The sequence below is a fragment of the Schistocerca gregaria genome, chromosome 2 (genome assembly GCF_023897955.1).
Source record: "Schistocerca gregaria isolate iqSchGreg1 chromosome 2, iqSchGreg1.2, whole genome shotgun sequence".
NCBI classification, from domain to species: domain Eukaryota; kingdom Metazoa; phylum Arthropoda; class Insecta; order Orthoptera; family Acrididae; genus Schistocerca; species Schistocerca gregaria.
Window position 1 is genome coordinate 760,421,507 of NC_064921.1, and position 24,389 is coordinate 760,445,895.

Below are 24,389 nucleotides of genomic sequence, written 5' to 3' on the forward strand. Positions count from 1 at the left end.
ATGCCTCAGAACATTTCCTACCAACCGATCCCTTCTTCTAGTCAAGTTGTGCCATAAACTACTCCCCATTTCTATTCAGTACTTCCTCATTATTTACATGATCTACCCATTTAATCTTCGACATTCTTTTGTAGCACCACATTTCGAAAGCTTCTATTCTCTTCTTGTCCAAACTATTTATCATCCAGGTTTCAGTTCCATACAAGCGTACACTCCATAGAAATACTTTCAGAAAAGACTTCTGGACACTTAAATATATACTCAATGTTAATGAATGTCTCTTCAGAAATGCTTCCCTTGCTGTTGCCAGTCTACATTTTATATCCTCTATACTTCAAAAGGTATAATTTTGAAAAAAGACATCTGACAAGCTTGTCATTTTCCATGATGCTCATTCCAAACAACTGAGGTGTACCAGTCCATACTTTGCCAAAGTTCTTTAAATCAATTAATTGATTTCATCACATTCTGCCCATGGAGTGATTGAATGACTTTTCTGTATCCCAGGTACCTGTATTGAGCTTCTTACTATGTCTTACTATGTGCTCTCCATTTGACTTTGGAATGGTCATGTCCTTGACAGCTTGATCATAATGTTCTTGCTGACCAGTGCATATCTAATAGCCTTGACTACTTAATAAATACTGATTTTAGTATGTGGTATGTGTTAAAATGCACTGGTTTCTTCATTTTGGGAAATGTAGATTGGCAAATACTGCGGAACTGGCTTGAAGATAGCAATAAATCTTTCCTGAAAAAATGTGACATATTTCATAGCAGAAAATCAGAAGCTAGATTATTAGTTTACTGCCAGACTTGCCAGTACTTGTAAAATATGACTCTCGAGTGATGAATTGGTAATGTATAGAAGCTGCATTTGCAAACGTCATGTTTCAAATCTCTGTCATGCTATTCTGATTTCAGTCATTTACGGAGCTCAAGATTTTTTTCATGTTTAGTGTCCTGCCCATTCCCTTCATCTCAGCGTTCTGGTGAAAGTATCTTACCCGCCTCCTGTCTGCATCATCTGTTTCAATTGATTTATTTTTTATTTATTTATTTATTTTGTAGTAAAAATTCCAAAAGCTGAAAACTTTTCCATTTAGAATAGATTAGATACACTGTTTGAACAATACAGCCGTAATGAGGAAAGCTTCATGAATGTGGAACATATCAGACAACCACAAAACATTATGTATATTCCATGTGGAAAGTAGTATGCTTTGATATTGTGTTCATCCACAGTTCTTCAGTGAATTTGTCCTCAGGGAAGTGAAACAACTTTAAAAAAATTAAAACTCATTTCCATGAACAAATAAATATAGTAGTTAAACAATGGAAAATCCAGGATGGAATGTAACAATACCAGAGAAGGAAAGTTGCTACTCACCATATAGAGGAGACGCTGAGTCGCGATAGGCACAATAAAAAGATTCACACAATCATAGCTTTCGGCCATTAAGGCATTTGTCAGCAGTACACACACACACACACACACACACACACACACACACACACACACACACACACACACACACACACACACACATATGCAACTTGCACACACATCTGCATTCTCAGAGAGCTGAAACTACACTGCGAGCAGTGCATGATGGGAGTGGCGAGTGGCTACTGGGTGGGGGTAAGGAGGAAGCTGGAGCGGGGAGGGGGAGGGATAGTATGGTGGAAGTGGCGGACAGTGAAGTGTTGCAGTTTAGACGGAGGGAAGAAGAGAAGGTGTGGAAGGGGAGGGGGTAAGTAGCGGAAAGGAGAGAAATAAAAATAAATTAAAAGACTGTGTGTGGTGGTGAAATGACAGCTGTGTAGTGCTGGAACGGGAATAGTGAGGGGACTGGATGTGTGTAGACAGTGACTAAAGAAGGTTGAGGCCAGGAGGGTTACAGGAATGTAGGATGTACTGCAGGGAAAGTTCCTACCTGTGCAGTTCAGAAAAGCTGGTGTCACTGTCCTCACCCATCCAGCCCTCTCCCTGTTTCCATTCCAGCACTACACAGCCATCATTTCACTGCCACACCCAGTCTTTTAATTTCTTTTTCTTTCTCTCCTTTCCGCTTACCCCTTCCCCCTTCCACACTGTCTCTCCTGCCCTCCGTCCAAACTGCAACACTTCACTGTCCGCCACTCCCACAATACTATCCCTTCCCCTCCACACCCCAGCCTCCTCCTTACTCCCACCCAGTCGCCGTTCCCATCATGCACTGGTACTGCTGCTCAGAGTGTAGTTTGAGCTCTCTGAGACTGCAGATGTGTGTGCAAGTTGTGTTTGTGTGAGTGTGTGTGTGTGCGCGCGCGTGTGTGTGTATATGTGTCTACTGCTGACAAAGGCCTTAATGGCCGAAAGCTATGATTGTGTGAATCTTTTTATTGTGCCTATCGCGACTCAGCATCTCTGCTATATGGCGAGTAGCAGCTTTCCTTCTTTGGTATTGTTAATATAGTAGTTGTTATAGATAAGTAAATATACACTCACTAAGCCACATAAAATAACCGCTAAGGTGAAAAGGATAGATTGGTACTTTTCACGTAGAGATAAAGGAAGCATTGAGTTGCAGACGGAGGAAAAAGAAGACTGCAAGCACGCGCGCGTGCACACACACACACACACACACACACACACACACACACACACACACACACACACACACACACACACTTGTCCACTGGAGATCAGAATAACCTATTGTTGCTGAATAGGGGTGCAAACTTTCCAATAGTTACAGGGACAACAGCCTGGATGACTGACTGATCTGGCCTTTTGGCATTAATCAGTGTGGTTTTGCTACGTACTGTAGCATAGATAGAGGCAGGGGGGAAATTATAGCTGTTAAATTTTACATAGACATGTATCTCTACTGTCTAATGACAATGGCATGTAGACTTTGATCAGAAATTGGTAGTTAAGGTAGAATATTCAAAATTCCTGGGTGTATGCATTGATGAGGGGATGAACTGCAAAAAACACACCAAGGATCTGCTGAAACGTTTGAGTTCAGCTACTTAACGCTATTAGGGACATTGCAAATTTTGGCAATATATATCTGATTAAATTAGCTTACCACACCTATTTTCATTCTCTGCTTTCATATGGCATCATATTCTGGGGTAACTCATCATTGAGTAAAAGAATGTTCATTGCACAAAAGTGTGTAATCAGAATAATTGCTGGAGCTCATCCAAGATCATCCTGCAGACACTTATTTAAAGAGCTAGAAATCTTCACTGTAGTCTCACAATATATATATTCACTTATGAAATTTGTTACTAACAATCCGAACGAATTCAAAAGTAATAGCAGTGTACATGGCTACAACACTAGGAGAAAGCATGATCTTCACTACTCATGGTTAAATCTAACTTTGGCTCAGAAGGGGGTAAATTATGCTGCCACAAAAGTCTTTGGTCACTTACCTAATAGCATCAAAAGTCTGACAGATAGCATTTAAAAGGACATTAAAAGAATTTCTTAATGGCAACTCCTTCTACTCATTAGATGAATTTTGGATATAGTAAGTGGGTAATTTCCCAACCTCCCCAGAAAAAAGAAAGATTAAAAAAATTATTGAGTGTCATGTAATATTGTGTCTAATGTAATATCTTGTATGGACACCTTTTATTAACCTGACATGTTCCACATCATTATGAAGTGTCATATTCATGATCTATGGAACAGGTACTAATCTAATCTAATCTAATCTTCTGGGTACAATATTCCAGAGACAGAACAGTCTCCTAGAGACTATGAATGATGACAATAGCATTAAAGAGAGAGAGAGAGGCAAAGAAACTGGTTCTCTACCTGATTGTACAATAATCTCCTAGAGTATTTGAGAAGAGGAATAGATAGAGTAAAGTTGGATACAGTGTGAATCACTGAAATACTGTAGCACAGGAAGAATAGGATTTCTGGAAGAATAGGATTTCTGTTCACACGATACAGTTTTAAAAACACATAGTCGAAAAAGGTAATGTCAAGGTCGTTCTAATAATGAACGAAATACCAAGTATACCATCTGATAAGAAGTATCTGGCCACCCCTATGTATGTGGAATCGACCACTAGATATCATGAGAGGTGGACCTGCCAGTATAAAAGGAGGTGGGCAGTAGTATGTTGTCAGTAGAGAAGCACTGACAGCAGAATGCTTTGGCCAGGAGAGCTCAAGAGCCTTTGAACATAGACTAGTCACTGGATGTCACCTAAGTAACAAGTCCATCAAACATTTCAAATCATCTAAAACTGCCTAAGTCTACTGTTGGTGATGTGATTCCGAATTGGAAACATGAAGGAACAATCATAGCTACATCGAGCAGATTGACCACATATACTGATAGGCAGGGACCATCAAGCATTGCAGAGGGTTGCTTAAAAATCACATGAAATCAGCTGAAGGAATCATTCACAAAACATGAACAGCAGCCCATATAGCACCATGCCTATGCAAAGGGAGTGAAAAAGAAAGGGCTACAATGGTCGAGCAGCCCCTTGTAAGTCACCCTTTTCTGTGTTCAGTATTGCTTCATGTGATGTAATGTGCAACTCCACTGCACAGTGGATGACTAGAAACCCTTGATGTTGAGTCATGAATCACAATACACCCTGTAGCATTCTGATGAGGGGTTTGGGGTTGGCGAATGTGTGGAGAACTGTACGTGTCATCGTGTGTTGTACCAACAGTGAAGTACGGAGGAGATGGTGTTACAGAACAGGGGTGTTTTTCATGGTTAGGTGTGGTCCCCGCATTGGGCTTAAGAAAATGCAAAAGGATATGAACACATTTTACGTCATTGTGTACTGCATACCTTCCATAGCTTAGTGTTCAGCACTTCTGGCTACTATGCTGAGAACCCGAGTTCAGCACCCAGTGCTGTCAGAGGTTTCCTTGATGGGAGGACTGGAATGGGATTCACTCAGTCTTATGAGGCCACTTGAGGATTTAGTTGATCAAGAAGTAGTGGCTCCGAGGTCAAGAAAGTCGACAGCAACCAGGAGTGCTATGTGCTGACCCCGTGCCAGTCCGTACCACATCGAAAGATGTGAAGTGCATATGATGAGATATAAGAAATTTTTCAGTTGAGGGGGGACTGATATGTCATTATAATGGGGAACTTGAGTTCAGTAGTTGGGAAAGGAAGAGGGGGCAAAGAGGAGAGCAGTGAAAGGGGAAGCTACCTGGTAGAATTTTGCTCAGAGCAAAATTCAGTCATTATAAAGACTTAGTTTAAGAATCACAAAAGAAGACATGGGAGAGACCCAGACCCAATGAGAGGTTTAAGATAGATTATATTATGGTACAAGAGAGATTTTAGAACCACATTTTAAACTGCAAACACATTTCCTGGACCAGATGCATATTGTGACAATAATTTATTAGTTATGAAATGCAGGAGGCATTAAAAAGAAAATGCCCATTAGAAATCCTTGAATAACATTCCACAACAGATTTCAATTGCAATGTAAAAGACACTAATTATATAGGTGATAACATAGTATTTATTCAGACATATCAACACTCATATAGAAGAAATATTGATTATACTCACTCACTGAAATGTTACGTGATAAAAAGCACATTTACAGTAAATGTTGCAAAAGCTTTGGGTCACTGTCATTCTTCCAAGCTAGTAACATACATACACACTCAGATATATAGTCAAAGCACCGCAGTTCAGCTGGAATGACAGTCTTTGTTCGGATGAGAGGAAGAAGGGTACTATTGGTGGATGAAAGGTTTTATATTGATGAAGGAGATATGGAATTTAACATACAATGAGAGAAAATGGTGTGCTCTAGAGGACTATAAAGGACAGGATTTTTCTGTTTATTTTTTTTTTATTTTTACAAAGAAATTTGCCAAACACCCATGCAGAATGTGAAGTTATTTTATTTTATTTTATTTTTGCTACCAGTTTTGGCAGCCCAGTATGCCATATTCAGATCTCATATGCGCCTCCCAAAAATTATTGATATTGACGTACTGGGGCCATCTGTTTCTGGATACCATGAATTCTCAAGTGCTCCCTTCGAAGACATTTTGGACTTGAAGACTTGAAGTTGCAGTCAAGTTTTCAAAGGAAGCACTTGAGAATTCATGGCATCTAGAAACAGATGGCCCCAGTATGCCAATATCGATAATTTTTAGAGGTGCATAGGGGGGCCTGAAGGTGGCAAATTGAATACCAAAACTGGTAGTGAAAATAAAATAAAATAACTTCTCAATTTGCATGGCTGTTTGGCGAATTTCTTTGTTAAATATTTGACCAGCCACTGTCCCAGGCAACCTCTCAAGTAATTGCATAACTGTTATATAATGTGGCTGCTTTCACATGTGGGTAGCCTGTTATTGGGCGGAAAATGCCTCTGACTGGACAGTGTTAGGAGATGGTCGGTGGCTGTATGGGACAGATCGTGCACCTGGTCTGATCCCATGGGAATGACCCATGGAGTGCGGGATTAAGAGCAGGATTTTAAGAGATATTCTGTAGTGTGGGTGGGTAGCAGAACACTATGTTGATGGATGTGGGTAGGATTTTAGGTTGTATATCCCTCATCTCAGTGCATGGCAAGATGCAGCCCTGGTGGAGGACGTGACTGAACATTTCGTGGCTGTTGTAATACTGGGTGATCAAAGGAGTGCTAGTCAGTGGTTGGTTGTCAGGTTTACTGGTGTCAGAGGAGCAGATGGCATGGGAGATTTGTTTATGGATGAGCTGGGTAAGATATTGTCTTGTCAGTAAAGGCTCTGATAAGGTTATCATTATATTTCAATAACTCCTGCTTTCCACTGCAGATGATGCGTCCATAGATGACAATGCAAAGAAGAGACTTTTTGCCATGGAATGGGTGATAGCTCTCAAAGTGGAGGTACTGCTGGTGGTTGATGCTCTTTTTATAGACAGGCATATTTATGGAGCAATGTGAGAGCCAGGGATCAACATCTAGGAAGGTGACTTGATAAGCTGAGAAGGAACAAAGGAAGCAAATTTGGGAATAGGTGTTGAAGCTATGGAGGGAAGTGTGAAGGTTGCCCTTGCCATAAGTCCAGATCATGTAAAAATCATCATTGAAATTGAACCAGACAAGAGATTTTAGATGTAGACGGGATGGGAAAGATTCCTCCAGGTGGCCCATAAATAAGTTGGCATAAGATGGTGCCATGCAAGTACCCTTGACAACACCACAAATCTGTTTGTAGATCTGACCTTTTAAAGTGAAATAATTGTAGACCAGGGTGTGGCTAGCTAGGTGGATTATGAAAGAGGTGGTTGGTTTGGTACAAGGAGGACATTGGGAAAGGTAATGTTCCATGGCCACAAAGTCATTGGCATGCAGGATATTGGTCTACAAAGACATTGCATCCAAAATGACTAAGAAGGAGTCTGTTAGTAACAGGTTAGGAAGTATGGAGAGGGAGATAGGGAAGTGAATAGTGTCTTGAATGTAGAATGGGAGGTTACAGACAATAGTGTGGAAGAGTTGGTCAACAAGTCAGAGTTTGTTCTGTGGGAGCATTGTACCCAGCCACTATGGGAGGGCCAGTAGGCAGATGTGTGTGGTTGGGTTTGTGGAGAGGAGAGTAGGTAAAAGGTAGAAGTGCATGGGGTTACCAGTGCGAGGAGTCAGGTACAGGTTTTGGATTGGACCTAAGTCCTTGGGAAACTGCTTAAGGTCATATTGGACTTCTGGAATGGGATCATGGCAGTAAGGTTAGCATGCAGAGGTGTGGTAAAGTTAGCAAAGACACTCAGCCATGTAAACATTATCATTCATGATCACTGTGGTGGAGCCTTTGTCTGTGGGAACAATGATAAGGTCTGGGTTGTTTTTCAGAGTGTGGATAGTAGTGTGTTTCATAGCAGTGATAATGGGCTCACCAGGAAGGGATTTAGGAAAGGAAGGTGAGGACATGTTGGAAGTGAGGAATTTATGGAAGATTACCAGGGATGACTGCATGGAGAGAGAGGAGGATCACAGTTGGAGGGAGGTTAGAATTGTTATAAACAAGGTTGTAAATGGGGTGTAGGTTGGCTGTTATCAGTGGGGTGTGTGGTGTGGAAATATTCCCACTGCAAGGAATGAGTAAAAGAAAGAATGTCCTATACAAGGCCGGCATGTTTGCAGTTAGAGGCTTCTAGAAACAGCAGGGGTCAAAGTTTTGGCAGAAAAATTGGTGACAGTGTTTCAGGATGGATGTTCAGGAGTTGCATGTTTCTTGGAGGTTGGAGGAAGTTTTTGGGGATTTGGAAGGCAGAGTAAGTCAGCAAGGCATGGTCATGGAGCTATATGTGTTTGACGGGTGTTTGGTTCAGACTAGTAGGCTTTCTCTTGGGTATAGGAAGTCACATATGGGCATAAGATGGGAGTAGCTGGGGCAGGTTTCGCAGTTGGTGATGGGAATTTTATTCCAACTGTTGAAGGCCAAATGTTCCTTTTGCAGTGATAACACTCAGGAAGGAGGTGACAGTAAAAGGATGTTGTCAAAGGAGTAGAGGCTGTCAAGTATCATTTGAGTTTGGGTTGTATGATTATGAAGGACCAGAAAAAGATTAAGGTTCTTGCAGTAGGATGGGTGACAGCCTGAATGCCAAGTTTAATGGTAAGCCCATTAGGCAGGATACCATGTGCCACAGAAGATTTTGGAAAGAAGATGTGTGACTGGAGTTTTGCAAGGGCAAAGTAGAGTTTTCAGAACATGTGAACATAGAATGAGCAGGGATCCGTGGTTAGGTGGTTGGGAGACAAAAGGAGTGATTCAAAATTTGTTAAAAAAGATTTAAGATAAAGAGATGAAAACTTCTTGTCGGAATGTTTTTAACATATATGTTGGAGGAAATTTAGTTACCTGTGTACGGAATGAGGTGGTGACTTTGGAGTCGGCAGGACACAAGGAATAGTATTGTATAAACTTAGTGTCTTCTTCTGTCTGTTACGTTCTCAGAACCTCTGGCCAAACACTCCACAGAACACAAGTAAACACATAAAACCATTGTCAATATATCTGCTGTGAATCGTAATTACACAAGTTTTCTTTCCAAATGCCTCACTTCAGCTGCACCTCCAGATCCAGTCATGCACTAGTCAAATATCTACTCTCCATCACCTGTTTCCCATACAGTGGTGCCATAGTTTCACTACTATCATTTCTGACCTCAAGCAGCTGAAAACGGACATTTAACCTTGAGTCTTCCAATCAGTACCCCAGTCCAACAGTGATACTACATCTTTCTGCACTTATCCAACCACGTCCTGACTGTGGCTACCATCCAGGAATTTCTCACCTCCAATTTTTTCTCATCTCCTTTCTTCAGACTCTGCTCAATAACACTAACATTTTGTAGAGGAAAGAGCATCTGGCCAGTCTTAAAACATCCTTACATGACCTGTTTCTCTGCTGGTAGCTTCCAGCAGTATGATAATTCTTTACATTGAGCAGGTCTTTGTAATGTGGATTCATTGCTCACCTTTTCTCGTAGCTGTTACACTCAGTACTCTTCAGCATGTCACCTCTATGGTGGACTCATACAAACCTTCTTCTTTCTTGACACATTAGGCCAAGTAGTCAATTGCAATCTTCTGCTTCTGCTGATAGTACTTATCTATCCAGGTAGAACCTACTAATTATCACCAGTACCTTTACTTTAATAGCTGACATCTTTTCTTTTTCATAGCCATCAATGTGTGACTCAATTGCAGTGATTATTATTTACATAGACGTCATTCACAGTACGAGTACAAATATCTGTGAATGTGATTAATGTGCCCATATTTTATGGTATGCCTATATTGTATGAAATCGTTATGTTACTAAATACTTGTATTAATAGGAAAAAATAAACTCTTAAAATTATTTAAAAAATTGTGACTGCTGAACTGTGTTCTTTGAACAAGTTTACAGTATTTCCTTGCCAGTTATGCTTAAGGTCTTGCTAAGTCCTTCATCCATCGAACCTATTCCACCAACAGATCTTCCATGCTGTACCTCCATATTCTCTAACACTTCAACCACACCCATTATCCAGCCGAAAAAAGGTAACCCCCTATTACCAAAAATCACCATGACTGGGGCAGCTTAACCAAGTCCTCCTCTGGGCGTAAGCTATCTTTCATTGTGTACTGAAATTGGAAACATCCTCACCCAAATATCTTCCTATATTTCCAGGAGCCATGTTTCTTCTTCCATCCAATGTATAAAATATCCTACACACCCTCAGCTCTGTGCCATTTGGGTCATATCTGTGTGAAAGTTCCAGATGAATGACCTGTACCATACCAATTCCCAGCAACATTATATCCCAGTCCCATCACAGACGTATTCTACCTCATAAGAAAAAGGTTGACTTGTTACAACAAGTATGTTCTGTAGCAATTCTGAGTCAATTCCTGGACAGACTTTTATGAGGGCTTAATCACATACCTGCTGTTCTCCCACATGAGTGGCTGCTGTCAAGTTATGGTCAAGAGAAGCAACTGTTGTAATATGTGAATATGCCCCTGTGCTCTCCAAACAGCAGCTCAACTTCCTTGAATTGCATAGATTGGAATTGTCTGTACGATGTATCTTCAACCCCATAATTCTCATTGCATCCGTCTTCATTATCTTTTGTGCGTCCCACACCCATCTCCACATCTGTTCAAATGCCTCTCTCTCTCTCTCTCTCTCTCTCTCTCTCTCTCTCTCTCTCTCTCTCTCTTTTGTATACTTCCCATCAACCAACAGTTACCCATTACTTCGGAATAGTTTGTTCCAGCCACCTACATAGTGGCCCAAAAAATGTATACACTGTTTAGTTGTTCATTATTTCAAAATTAACTGACAGGAAGGTCTCATTTTTGGTAAAAGTATAGCTTGAAGTTTAATTTGTTAAAATCAGTCTAATGTTCGAAGTGGTTACTATTAACTTCCATATGTGAGTGATGCCACTGAGATGTTGCATGAACAACTGACTGCAACATGTCCATTTGAACATTTGTACAGTTATGTTCTATCTATTCTTGAAGTTCACACAGTGTACTTGGTTTTTGTCAGTACTATGATGTGTTGATGGGAAGGATCTATTAAGTCTCTAACTAAGATCACTGGTCACTGGCGGTGTTTGGTTGTCTTAAATGATTATTTTAAACTATGCAGCAGTACCTCTGTGCCAGTTAAAGAATAGGCAGGCTTCTAAATTCCATCTACATTTTAATATAACTTTTTTATAAAAAGTGGCATGCTCTTCGTTTATTGAACACTTTTTTATACCTCTAAAAGTAAATCAGCATGAAGCACACAGTTACTTGGAAATGTCTGTCTGTGAGCTATATTTCTCATACTGAGGGACCCAATTCAGGTTTACTTTTGAAAGTAATACTTAAGTAACTGAACATTGTTTAGGTGCTTTTCACTTAAGCAAATTAGCTACCAAAAATGTTAGAAGTTCGTTGAAAATTAGTTCCTCAAATATTTCTTAGATTCAGGCAGAAGATTGTAAGTGATCTGGGCCAACCATAATTAAACTCATAACTGTGGGCCTGGTGGCAAGGCATATGGTAAATTTAAGTCATGGCATATTTATAAATAACACCATAATTAAAATTTATTTTTTTAAAATAAAAGTTAATGGGAAACAGTTGTTGTAGGAATACACGAAATTTAATCAGCAAAGGCAACACTCAGCATACAACAGAGGAAATGAGTGGTGCATAGGCACTTGAACATAGTAGCTTAGTTTATGAAACTAGTTTGTATGTCATGTGCACTTATGTTTATATTGTCCTAGTGACTTCCTGCATAAGACTGTCAGTGTGTGTGTGTGTGTGTGTGTGTGTGTGTGTGTGTGTGTGTGTGTAAATGGTGCAGTAATATTTTTTATGTCATATTTGAATGTGCTGTGTAAAGTGACAGCCAAATATGAGCTAGTTATACTTTGTGTAATTTTATTAGCTCAATCCTTGGCAATGAGCAAACTTTCCTGTATACAAAACAAATTATTAATGATTAAGATGGTAAAAATTCTTTGTTTTTTAACCATACTAATCAAATTATTCTATGTTGATTACTCAAAGAAACCAGTGTTTGAACTCTGATAACTGGTAAATCTTCAAAGAGAACCACTTTTTTTTACAGAAAATTCATTATCCACTTCTCTCTTAACTTGGTTACTCCCGTATAAATACTAAAAATTAAGCATAGTCTGGCTTCCTGTAAAACAGCACACATACAGTTGCTATGCTAACACATGTACCTTAATTAGAAGCCATAGTTACACATACATAGAGAAGTTTTATGGTTATTTTTCACACAATTAAAAATAAAGAAATAACATAATTTGTTGATTATTTTTTGTTCTTATTTGCTTGTAGCACATCCAGAGTGTGTGAAGGCTTGCAGTAGTGTGAGATGAAGGGTATAATAATATTCACAGTGGACAACAGTATATTTTATGGGGCAGTATTTTATAATTATTTTGCTTAGAGAGAGGTGTGTGTGTGTGTGTGTGTGTGTGTGTGTGTGTGTGTGTGTGTACACACATTTGGATGATGCATTAAGTCAAGAGGAAGAGCTAGATACATGAGAACAGTGACTCATGAAATGATTGTGATGACATACTAATTTGAGTCAACACTCACAGAACATTGGGGGAAATTGTTAAACATTTACCAACTACTTACACTTTTGTGGCTACCATGTACCAGATGTATGTGTGTAATTGATGAGTTAAATATTATAACCACCTCTCGTTTGTGGCAACCTGTATACCTATAGCGAGTGTAGCAAAAATGATGTAATATCTAAGTTGTTAGCATACACCACTGATACAGAAAACTTATGTGGTCAGCTTTATATATAAGAGAATGAAGGAACTAAAATAGAAAGAAACTTCCACGTGGGAAAAATGTATTAAAAACAAAGATTCCAAGACTTACCAAGAGGCACAATAAAATAACACACAAACACACACACAAAATTTCTAGCTTTCGCAACCAACGGTTGCTTCTTCAGGAAAGAGGGAAGGAGAGGGAAAGACGAAAGGATGTGGGTTTTAAGGGAGAGGGTAAGGAGTCATTCCAATCCCGGGAGCGGAAAGACTTACCTTAGGGGGAAAAAGGATAGGTATATACTCGCGCGCGTGCACACACACACACACACACACACACACACACACACACACACACACACACACACACACACACACACACACACACATATCCATCCATACATACATATACAGACACAAGCGAGAATGAAGGAAGATGGAGATGAGATACAAAGGATTTATTCTAATGACCCTCCAATGGCAATGAGTTTTATCAGGTTCATTGAATACTAATTTCCTGCATCATTAATATGTGTTGGAAGTTGAAATACTGTACTGAAAGTATTTGTATACCAGTAGACATTTTATGCCCATGTATTATTCAAGAACATGTACGTTGAAGGCTGGCCATCTAGAAAGGAGTATAGGCAGCAAATTTTGTTCCTACTGCCTACAGATTGCAGTGTGGAAGCAAACACACATTTCAGAGCATACTGTTCATTACGCATTATTGCAAATAGAGCTCTGCAGCAGACAAACATGACCAATGAGTTCCATTTAGATTGAGAACAAGGTTGCTGTGATCAAGTCGAGGAATAAAGGCTTTCTTTTGCACCACATGGAGGGTTGTGACAAGAACTGTCATTTTTCTAGAAGACCAGCGTTGAAGATATAAAAGACAGTATTGGATCATATGGGACCCAAGCATCTAAGGTTCACAGGGAGCCTTTATGTTTTGCAGAAACACTCCCGCTCTCCTTTCCACAAAGGCTTTAGACTCAGTTGGTATTATTTTTTATCACCAAAAAGGAGGGGTCTTCCCATTGGACGTGGAATCTTCCTCTTGCCCACGCCAGAAGTGCAGAATGTGACATGACAGCCACGCCGATGTGTTCTAATTGCTCTTCCCAGATTTGATGAATATTAAACCTTTTAACAAATTATCCATGAATCAGATTCACACAATTAATAAGCACATGTGACAAGGAGCTGAAACCATATTTATGCAAAATATTGATGTTCGTGTTGTATACTTGCATGATATTGACAGCTATTATAATTTTTTATCCCAAGTATAGTGTTAAATCCAAAAGATCTGGAAAATATCGGCTGCACAAAACTGTGGGTCACAGTAACTCTCATAGCAATCAGCCAAATGGGCTGTCAGTCAGAGTGGACAAGTTAAATACATTTGGCACATCATGAAGAACCAGTTGAGTTGTTCTGAAATATTTCTTCACAATCTACAGGTAATGTCTGGTGCAATATATCATTGATCACTGGCCAAGCTTTCCGGAATATTCACCATATCACTCTGGAGCAATTTTGCATGTCAAAGGTGGACCAAGTTACTCTTATGTAGACAGAAAAAAGCTGTGGTCATGTCTAACTTCCTAGGTAGTTATTATTGTGACAGCTCTAACTTTTGGGTGCATATGACCCTAGTTGTTTTTGTGCCTTAAAACAAAACAAACAAAATCTCTATCTCATTGTAGAATTTTTTTTTTCTTCATGTCCCCAATGTACTAGCAACCATTCTTTTTGTTGAACTTCTGTGCAGTTAATAACAGCATTGAAAGCACTCGTGCATGCATATTCTTCCATATACATATTTATTGTGTATGCTCCTTTACTTGGTCATACATTGCACAAAGCCAAAGAATATCCTCCAAACTTGAAATTCTATAATTGGAATATTTAAATTTACAGAAGTCAGCTCATCTCCTTGTTCCCAGTGTACCTTTGCCAACAATAAGCAGACAACCAGGAGTGCGTTATGCATCATATACTACTGTCAACAGCCGCTCCCCTACAATTCTGGGAACTGCTGTTCAGGTATTGTATGAACAAAGATTATTTTTACCATACTTGTACTCTTAAGTTACCTTAGATAACTGAATTCACTTTGGTTTGCACATGTCACTTTCCTGGAAATATTAACTCAGTGAAACTTTCATAATTTTCAATCTATGTAAGATAAATGATAAAGCAAAATTATTCTGAAAATCAATTGTGCAACAACATTGGAAGTCCATTTGCAACCTAATTGTACTCCCTTTGTTGTATGATTTTTCATATCTGATGACATTCTAAAACCACAATACTCGTGACTACAGTTTAGCCCACTGTCATATCTATTAATGTCAAGTATAGTGCATTGGTGGGATCAAATATTTGTACAAGCATGGAACTAAAATATTGTATGTGATACTTCTTGTATTGCAGTTTCTAATGTGTGTAGAGCAACATATTTCTAGTAATTTTGTATTTATATTATCAAAAGGTCAGCAGGAACAGTCATGAGATCTTTCTCAGTAAATTAATGGGTTTATACTGTACCTGTACTGCTTAAGCTCCCTAAATTGTACTGCAGTGTGTTGACATAATTCTGATCTCTTGTGTTAGGACTGATGACCTAGCATTTTGCCCCCCCCCCCCCCCCCCCCCTTCCCCCCTCTTTTAAAACCAACCTACCAACCTTGTGTTGGACAATTACACACTTTTCAATGGAGTAAAACAAGGGAAAATATTTGTAACATACGAGAATTTTTAAACTGTGTTTGTGGGAACTGTTGTCACAGTTTTTCTCTGTGGTCTAGTGGTTCTAGGCGCTCAGTCAGGAACTGCGCGACTGCTACGGTCGCAGGTTCGAATCCTGCCTCGGGCATGGATGTGTGTGATGTATTTAGGTTAGTTAGGTTTAAGTAGTTCTAAGTTCTAGGGGACTGATGACCTCAGATGTTAAGTCCCATAGTGCTCAGAGCCATTTGAACCATTTGAACAGTTTTTCTATGTTACTATTCTGGCTCTAGTTTATTGTGGTTAAAATACTTTTAACCCTGTCTGAAAAGCAAGAAAGTTCTTAATTGTGTTCAACATTTTGTTCTTGGTGAAGTATTCCCATTAAAGCAAGAAAATAGTTAATTTGAAAATATTCTTGTTTGTGTTTGTGGTTTTTGATATTTCATAGTTACATATATTGATTGTCTCAAGACCCCTCTTCAGATCTACATTTGATTGTGGATTATTGTTGGATGTTTAGATGTTTATTTAGTAGCCTTCTGGCATGTTTACCACGTTGTTGGCTTTATCAATTGAAGTTACTCTGCACACCAAATTCCTTTTGATCCACAGTTCTGGGTAATTTTTATCATCATTGCAATAACATCACATACCGTCTCACCTCATGACATTCTGGGTGCTCCATTTTTTTTTGTCAGGCAGTGTAGTTAGGACATATTTATTGGAAGTGGGAATTTCTGTGAGTGGACAATAGATAGATGTCTTGTCCATGTATCTGAAATGGTTTGTATCCCTCTAGTAACCATTGTAAAGATGCTATTTGTCTCACGGGTTCAAAATACTGAGTGCAAGAGACACATTTTTTTATGTACTGTTCAACTTTTCAATTTCTGTTTTTGAACAAGTTTGGTTCTGCAGTGGAGCAGATAATTGCACACCTCCCTACATGTTCCACAAGTACTGCTTCATGTGTTTGTCATAGGACATCACCACACAAGCACACTGGGCAGCAATTCACTGGCTTCTGTCACGTGTGCTCAGTTGCGTGTGTCACAATCATTGACTCTGTGCATTGTTGTGTGCAGTGTGTGCTTCCATTGCTCTTCACTCACTCTCACTTGTTGCAGTGCACATGCCTACCTTGTTAGACTATGCATCTCAAGACAGAATGGTAAATTATTCTTCAGAAAGACACGTCTTGAAGGTAGCAGCAGAAGTACATTACTCCATATATTACAATATATTAAGCTCTATATTTGCTCCACTGTCATGTGGTAATTGTTTTTGGCTCTTTTCAGTTGATGGGATGCTTATGCAATGATGTGATGCTTATGCAATGGGTGTTTCATTGCATCTACTTCCTGCAAAAGCACACAGCTCAAGGGGGCAGTCAATAAGCCAAAAATTGATTATTTTAGGACACTCCTCACAGACATTCACTGGAGTGATGTTTAAAGTTCTCATGGCATGAATGAAAAATATAACACTTTTGCTAATAAAATGCTTACCTTATTTGAACATTGTTTTCCCCCCAAGGTTAGAGCAAAGTCTACAAAGAAGCCATGGATTACTCAAGGAATGGAGGTATCTTGTAAAAGAAAAAGAAAACTGTATCTGTCACAATATTAAAGACTGTAACATGGATATCGAAGCAAATATATTACAAAGAAAAAATAGTCATATCAGATAACAAAATAAAGACAATATGGGATATAGTGAAGGAGGAGACCGATAGAACCAGACATGGAGAGGGACAGATAGCATTAAAAGTAAATAATACATTGGCGACAGATGTGTATAGTGTTGCAGAACTTTTTAACAAACATTTTATTACTGTTACTGAAAAGATGGGGTTGTCAGGTTCTGTAGATGCTGCTATGGAGTACCCAGACCAGACATATCAAGTAACTTACGTAATATGAATTTGACCCTCACTACCCCAGCAGAAGTAATGTCCGTCATAAAATCTTTAAAATCAAAAACATCTAGTGGGTATGATGAAATATCAAATGGCTCTGAGCTCTGTGCTATGGGACTTAACATCTGAGGTCATCAGTCCCCTAGACTTAGAACTACTTAAGGACATAACACACATCCACACCCGAGGCAGGATTCAAACCTGCGACCACAGCAACAGCATGGTTCCAGACTGAAGCGCCTAGAACTGCTTGGCCACAACGGCTGGCGATAAAATATCAATAAAATTAATTAAAGAATGTGATTCTGACTTAAGTAGATATCTGTGTAACCAGTCGTTTAGCAGTGGAATATTTCTTGAATGGTTGAAATATGCTGAAGTTAAGCCACTGTTTAAGAAGGGAGATAAAGAAATAGCTTCAAATTTCTGTCCAATTTCACTTTTGCCAGCATTCTCAAACATTTTAAAAAAGGTAATGTACAATTAGCTTCATAACCATCTTGTCATAAATAACATACTGTCAAAGTCGCAGTTCGGCTTTCTAAAGGGTTCTGATACTGAGAAGGCTATCTATACCCATGAATATGACTAACATACGATGACAAGCAGGCAGAAGGAGTGGACAGTGTTAAATTCTTGGGATTACAGCTTGATAATAAATTCAACTGGGAGGAGCACACCACAGAACTGCTGAAGCGTCTTAACAAATCTCTATTTGCAGTGCGAATTGTGTCAGACGTAGGAGATATAAAAATGAAAAAGCTGGCATACTATGCTTACATTCATTCCTAGAAGCCTGTTTAGGGAACTAGGAATAATAAGTACTGCTTCCCAATATATTTATTCCTTAATGAAATTTGTCATTAAAAATATATCACTTTTTCAAACCAACAGTTCAATCCACGGAATCAATACTATAAATAAGAATAATCTTCACAAGGATTTAAAGTCACTTAGTCTTGTACAAAAAGGTGTGCATTATTCAGAAACACACATTTTCAGTAACTTGCCAGCAGCCATAAAAAGCTTAACAATGTGTATTACCTTATAAATAAAAAACCTTTTTAATTTTAAATTCAGTGCATTAATTCGATCTTAGTAAATGAGTGTTTGTAAAATGATTCTTTCGTATAGTGTTCATTAAAAAAATTGACGATAATTCCACTTGGGACCTGTGGAAGGTACATTAGCTTATTTGTTACAGTTGTAAATATTTGTCATGTATTGTTATTTTTCAGACATGTTCTACACCCTGGAAGACCTCCTCACTACAGATCAGTTGGAATGAAAGTAAATCTAATCTAAACTAAACACACCCCACTGTGAAACTGCTGGCATTGCATCGTAAGATAAAGGGTTTTTCATAGTTAACATACGCGAGAAGGGGATTAGACCTTAGCAGCACAGTCAGTATGCCAATGCCTCTTCACGTTCCACAGTTCATTGGAACTTGGCACCATTTTTTTGCAATTGTGTGATAGGCCTTGTTTTTGCATAGTCAGATACAGATTTCGAATAATAATTTGATAGACCAAGAAAGGGTAGCATACATCTTACAGTAGAAGGTGCTGGAATGCACAGTTCCTATGTATTGTAAGTCAGATTTGATTCATTTCTGGCTAGTAATATGACACATCTAGCATACCTCCTGCAGAATGAAATGACATTTCTGCAACACCAGGTTGAGTTGCTGCTTCACCAATTCTTCACTACTGATTTAAAATGGTGTGGAATTAGATATAGCTTCCTGTAAACAGATTGTGTATCCACAGTTGGATACTGGGTAACAGGCATTGCCAGAAGTGATCCATTAGGACTGAGTAATTCTGCATAACCTTCTAGCAGCAGAGTAACTCAATTCCCATTTCTCTGAAATTAGCCACATTGGTAAGCATTACACTACAGTTGTCTTGCTTATGTGCATACTATGGCATAACAAGCATTGTGCCCTATTCATTACATTATTATCCCCCAGTGGCTCCTCAACAAGCAATGTTTCAGTTGATAAGTTGGTTAGAACGTCCATCCATATTATCTTGCCTGTTTCTTCTTGAATACTGACCTGGAAGTTGAGCTTGAGTGAGTATGATCACAGTTTAGGAATGGTGTTAAGACCTTTAGCACCCTCCCACACCAGTTTGGTGTCCTTAATGATGGCATCAACAAGAAGCAGGACACCATTGAGTGTGTGGGTGTGCCCATTTTAAAGGTGCTACATGAGAACTGCCAGCTATTATAGATTGTAATTGTTATGAATTTATCACAAACACTTTAGAAAACAATGTCATATTTGATCATGAGATATAAATTAGACACAGAGAGAAGGGGTACATGGATTCGTCCCAGTGGGAACTGGCAGTAGATTTAAAATGCCTTTGAGAATGATGACCTCATGATAATAGCCTGCATACAGATATCATTCTCTGAGAAAATAGAGAAACATTATACCAGTCCCTACCTGGCATTGGCTAGATGTACGGTACTAGAATGGGTAGATTGTTACTAAGATGCAAAGCCAAGATATCTAACCCATAAAGAGCACTATAATTGCTGCTTACCAGAGTAAGTACTTTCATCCAAAACCTGAAGTTACAGTGGATCAAGGTAAAGATAACAATTGCTGATCCCAGTGATCTTACAACATTTTTAGCTACACCTCTTAATTTACAGCGTGATGGACCCATACTGCCAGACACCGAGAACCATGAAACAACTGACACTCCTGTGCCTAGCAAAAAATTCTCCTTCTGCCTGGTACACAGAAGTCTGCCACTAACACTGTACACTGCTGACCAGTGACTGTATTTACCGAAAGCATTGCCCATTGGTTCCAGCTCTTGTGTGTCCATTTCACACGTGTGGCACCATGTGATCTACCACACGTGGACCTCCTCTGTTACCTACACTTTATCTGTCAGTGGCCCATTTGACTACCTTTATCACACTGTTGCACTTTGCAATCACTATACATATGTCCCAGGCAGTGGCAACACTAGCCACTCTTGTGGCTGCATATCAGATTCTATTTCTTGCAGAGTAATGGCGACAGTTACAGCTCCTTGCAAGGTAGCAGGGAATCTCTGTCATACCTTGCTCGCATCTCAGCCAGTAGTCTGCACAGAAATGTGTCCAGTGTGTCCTGCTCAGTGTCTTGGATCACTACCAGATCTACTTCTGTGCTCCATGATAGGGTGTACTTTTTCTTACTGGCTTTGCAAATACAGTCCACAAATACCTCATATCCTCCCCCAAGATGTTCCTAATGATTTCCTTGTGGTGCCTGCTGGTACATTTTAGTATAAAGTGTTCATACAATCCAGCATCTAAATCCGTGAAAGTTTCCACCTCACTTAGTTTTTTGTGACACATTATACATAAACACACATTGTCTGTCCATTTTAAACGTGCTATGTGACAACTGGCGGCTATTATAGATTGTCTGTAATTGTTATGAATTTATCACATTATTTAGGAGATGTTACTAAAAAGTTATTGAGATAGACATTTTATACTTTGGTGTTTTGAGACAGTTGGAAGTTTGCTAATGATATTCTACTAAATTGTTTTGTAGATTGTAATTATTTCCCTCCTGAATATATAGTAAACCTGTCTGTGAATGTCTTCATCACTGTGGCTTATTAATATCGGCAACACTGAGCAACAAAGAAAATTTTTCATTCTACGCTCATCAATCTAAAGGATAAGAACAAAACTGCTTCTGAGCCAAGTTCTCAAGGTTCAAGACATTCATCTGTAAGCTGTTGTGGTTTTTCTAATGCTGACCCTATTATAGTAGTGGGTGTTTCCTTTTGTTTTAAATTGTGCCAGGGGTAATGTGTTATAGAGTGATAAAAGTTTCAGTAATTTTGTGACATTATTTGTTCTCAGTGGTTTTATTCACCATTTTAAAATTCAGAAATGTATGTGTAATGTGTTAGCTGCTAAGGATTTTTTTAATTGTTTTGTCAAAAATGCAATGAATTGGGTGTATTTTTATTCCTTCAGCAACTATTAACATAGCTGACAATGCAAAATTAAACAGTTCAAATGATATCTCGAGTGAAAGTGAAAAAAATATAGAGGCTGCTGTAGATGTCCAAGTACCAGTAGCCAGGGATTTACTTAATCATGTCAATTATCGTGAGAAAGAAACTTGAAAAAATAAAAGTAAATAAGATAACAATAAATTAAGGGTTGGAGAGCTTTTGGAATATAGCATTTAAAGGCCTAAATAAGGCACCACTCTAAATATACCACATGAGAACTGCAGCCCGTTCTCTAGGTTGGCTGCTATGCTACACTCATAAATTGTTCTTCTGAAAACTAACTTGAGGCTGCTGCAGCCCTCAAATTCTCAAGAGAAACTCCAATTTCTTCACCTGGATTTCTCCACAATCAGTATGACCAATGTGTATTTAGCTATGCCCAATCCTGTCATATATGTACTAGGTGGTGATGGTTTTCTGCCCTTTTTGCTATACTCAACTTATTTTGTTCCTCACTCAAACAACAATTATCCACACACAGCTGTGCAAACTGATCTACAAGGCGCTGCACCACCACTTGCTTGGTACCTTTCACATACAACTACTAGTTACTAAGGATAGAGAGGGAAAATGCACATAGAGACAGGTTGCACATGGCAAAAGCACTTGTAAGCAGCCACTCTGTGCTCTTTATTGATTTATACGGTATTGTTACTTGCTATAATCTGTGTGGTTGGGAAATTAGGCATCGGACATTCAAAAGTAGCCAGTACATGCACTGATTAAAGTTCTGACAGCGAGCCTATGACGGATGCCCTATCCATTGTCCCACACTTTTCTATAAATCATTCCCTTCCAGAAATTCTTGTAATAATTAAGAGGTTGCAGTATGTGAACACTTTTGTACAACACAGTTAATTTACTTAACTTTAAATTCATATATTACGTCTGTGCTTCCCAATCACACTGACACTACAGTCATTCACCTATCACTAATTTGTATGAGTTTACCATGCCCATTTTTTACTGCACAATTGCCTTTTAATTGTATAACAACTCCCCTGATACGAAATTAATCCTGAGCTTCAAAATTATTACTTTGACCATGATTTCTTCTCACACATACATATGATTCCTACTTGCTTGATGACTTTGGCATGACTGACTCACTTCGTCACCAAACGATCTCCAGGCACCAATCTATCCCTTCTAGAATTATTTGGTGCCCCAATCAGTGATGCTGCTGCACTGTAGCAAAGGTGCATTAGGCTAGATTCGATCCCTCAAGTACAGGGTCGATATCTGCACCTTTACACAGGCACTCATCAATCCATGATGACACATGCCACTGACGACAAATGAGTGGTCACTACGATAGGTAAGTTCTTTGCTGTTTATGGTGTTTTCCCATGAGGAAAGTCTTTGGTGTGGAACAGAAACAAAGTTGATAGCTATGAAATTTTGTTTTTATGTTAGTTAACACTGTACAATAATGTAACTCAAGAATCAACTTGTCCAACAAAGTAGATGGGTCAAAATGCACTCTTTAGTGTACCCACCCTTTGGATTCTGTGGAGAGATTCTGAGGACTGTTTTTCTAATGATGATACAATCCTTCAGAAATTTTATGAACATCATTAAGTTTGTAGTTCGTTGCAGTGTCCTGCAGAGATGGTTTTCATAACCTGACTACCACATGTGCTGATATCAATTTATTGTCAGTCATGTTGTAAAAGCTCAAGAAATTAATTACTGGCTCTGCAGTTATAAATAATGTTTATGTAATAAATAATATTTGTATTTTTTTAGAAAATTTATGATGCATGCATGTATTATTATACCCATTGGTACCTACATTTGGATTTGTTTGTAATGTACAAATACACATGGGTTTCATTACAGTGTGTTTTGATTTACAAGACTTTTTCCATAACTAAACAGTTGTACTCCAGGTAATTTTAGTGGCATATAGAGAGCTTTTATTTACTCTTTAAAATAGATATCCTTGTCAATAAATCTTTCTTTTGTAACTAGCTGCATGTCTGTTACAGGTTGTTGCCAGTAAGCCTCAACAATCTGCAACTATTTTGCCTGTGGCAACATCATCTGGTAATCTGTACTTCACAACAGCAAGACTTTCAGCACCACCTCCCCTAAACAGGGTTAATTCAGCAAGCAGCACTCCAGCAACATTGATATACCCAGCTACATACTCACAGGCTGGAAGCAAAAAACAGCCGAAAGTTACACAATCAAATTTTGTAAATAAGTGATTTCTTGTCTAAGTGAATGAGAAACTGTGAATGCAGATTAATTGCAATTATTTTTCAATTATTAAGTGGTGCTAAAACTATTTAAAAATTTGACAACAGTGTCTTGTTGTTAATGAGCTCATTGAAAGGATTTCTACCAGAGGAAAGTGAACACAGAAACATTACCAGCAAATAACTAAAATGTGTACTCTGCACAGGAAATATCATTTATGTTTCGAAGACAAATTGCATTCATACTGTAAATGTAAAAAAAGAAAAAAACTGCTACATTGTATATATACTCAGACTTGCAGGTGACTTTTCTTCTGTTTACTGCAAAACAAAAGAATCCCTTTGTAAAAATGTGTGTTCAGGCAACATAAGTTTAGTATGTGTAGTCACAAACCTGTGTACAATGGACTATGTGTGTGTGTGTGTGTGTGTGTGTGTGTGTGTGTGTTTTCCCAGTACAGCTTAACAGAAGTTAATTTTATTAAAAAAAAATAACTTAATTTGTGCAGTCTGTTTTCAGGTGTGTGACAATACAGAAATTGTAAATTAATGTAAGTTGGTCCTCTTGGTTGTATGTCCATAATTTGTGTGTGTGTATAAATATATGTAAATGTCTAGAATGAAACTGGATATTAAAGATTGAAATATATTTTTATATTAAAAA

At 38.6% G+C, this 24,389-nt stretch overlaps 1 protein-coding gene across 8 annotated transcripts in view; it reads left to right on the forward strand.

Moving 5' to 3' along the window:
• LOC126334965 (uncharacterized) overlaps positions 1–24,173 on the forward strand; it is a 289,683-nt gene extending 265,510 nt beyond the window's left edge. For all 8 annotated transcript variants that reach the window (XM_049997738.1, XM_049997741.1, XM_049997739.1 and 5 more), the window contains 2 exons: positions 14,745–14,870; positions 23,513–24,173. In XM_049997738.1, coding sequence (XP_049853695.1) covers positions 14,745–14,870; positions 23,513–23,734 — 348 coding nt within the window. In that variant the 3' untranslated portion in view covers positions 23,735–24,173. The remainder of the gene's footprint in view (positions 1–14,744; positions 14,871–23,512) is intronic.
• The last annotated feature ends 216 nt before the right edge of the window (positions 24,174–24,389 follow it).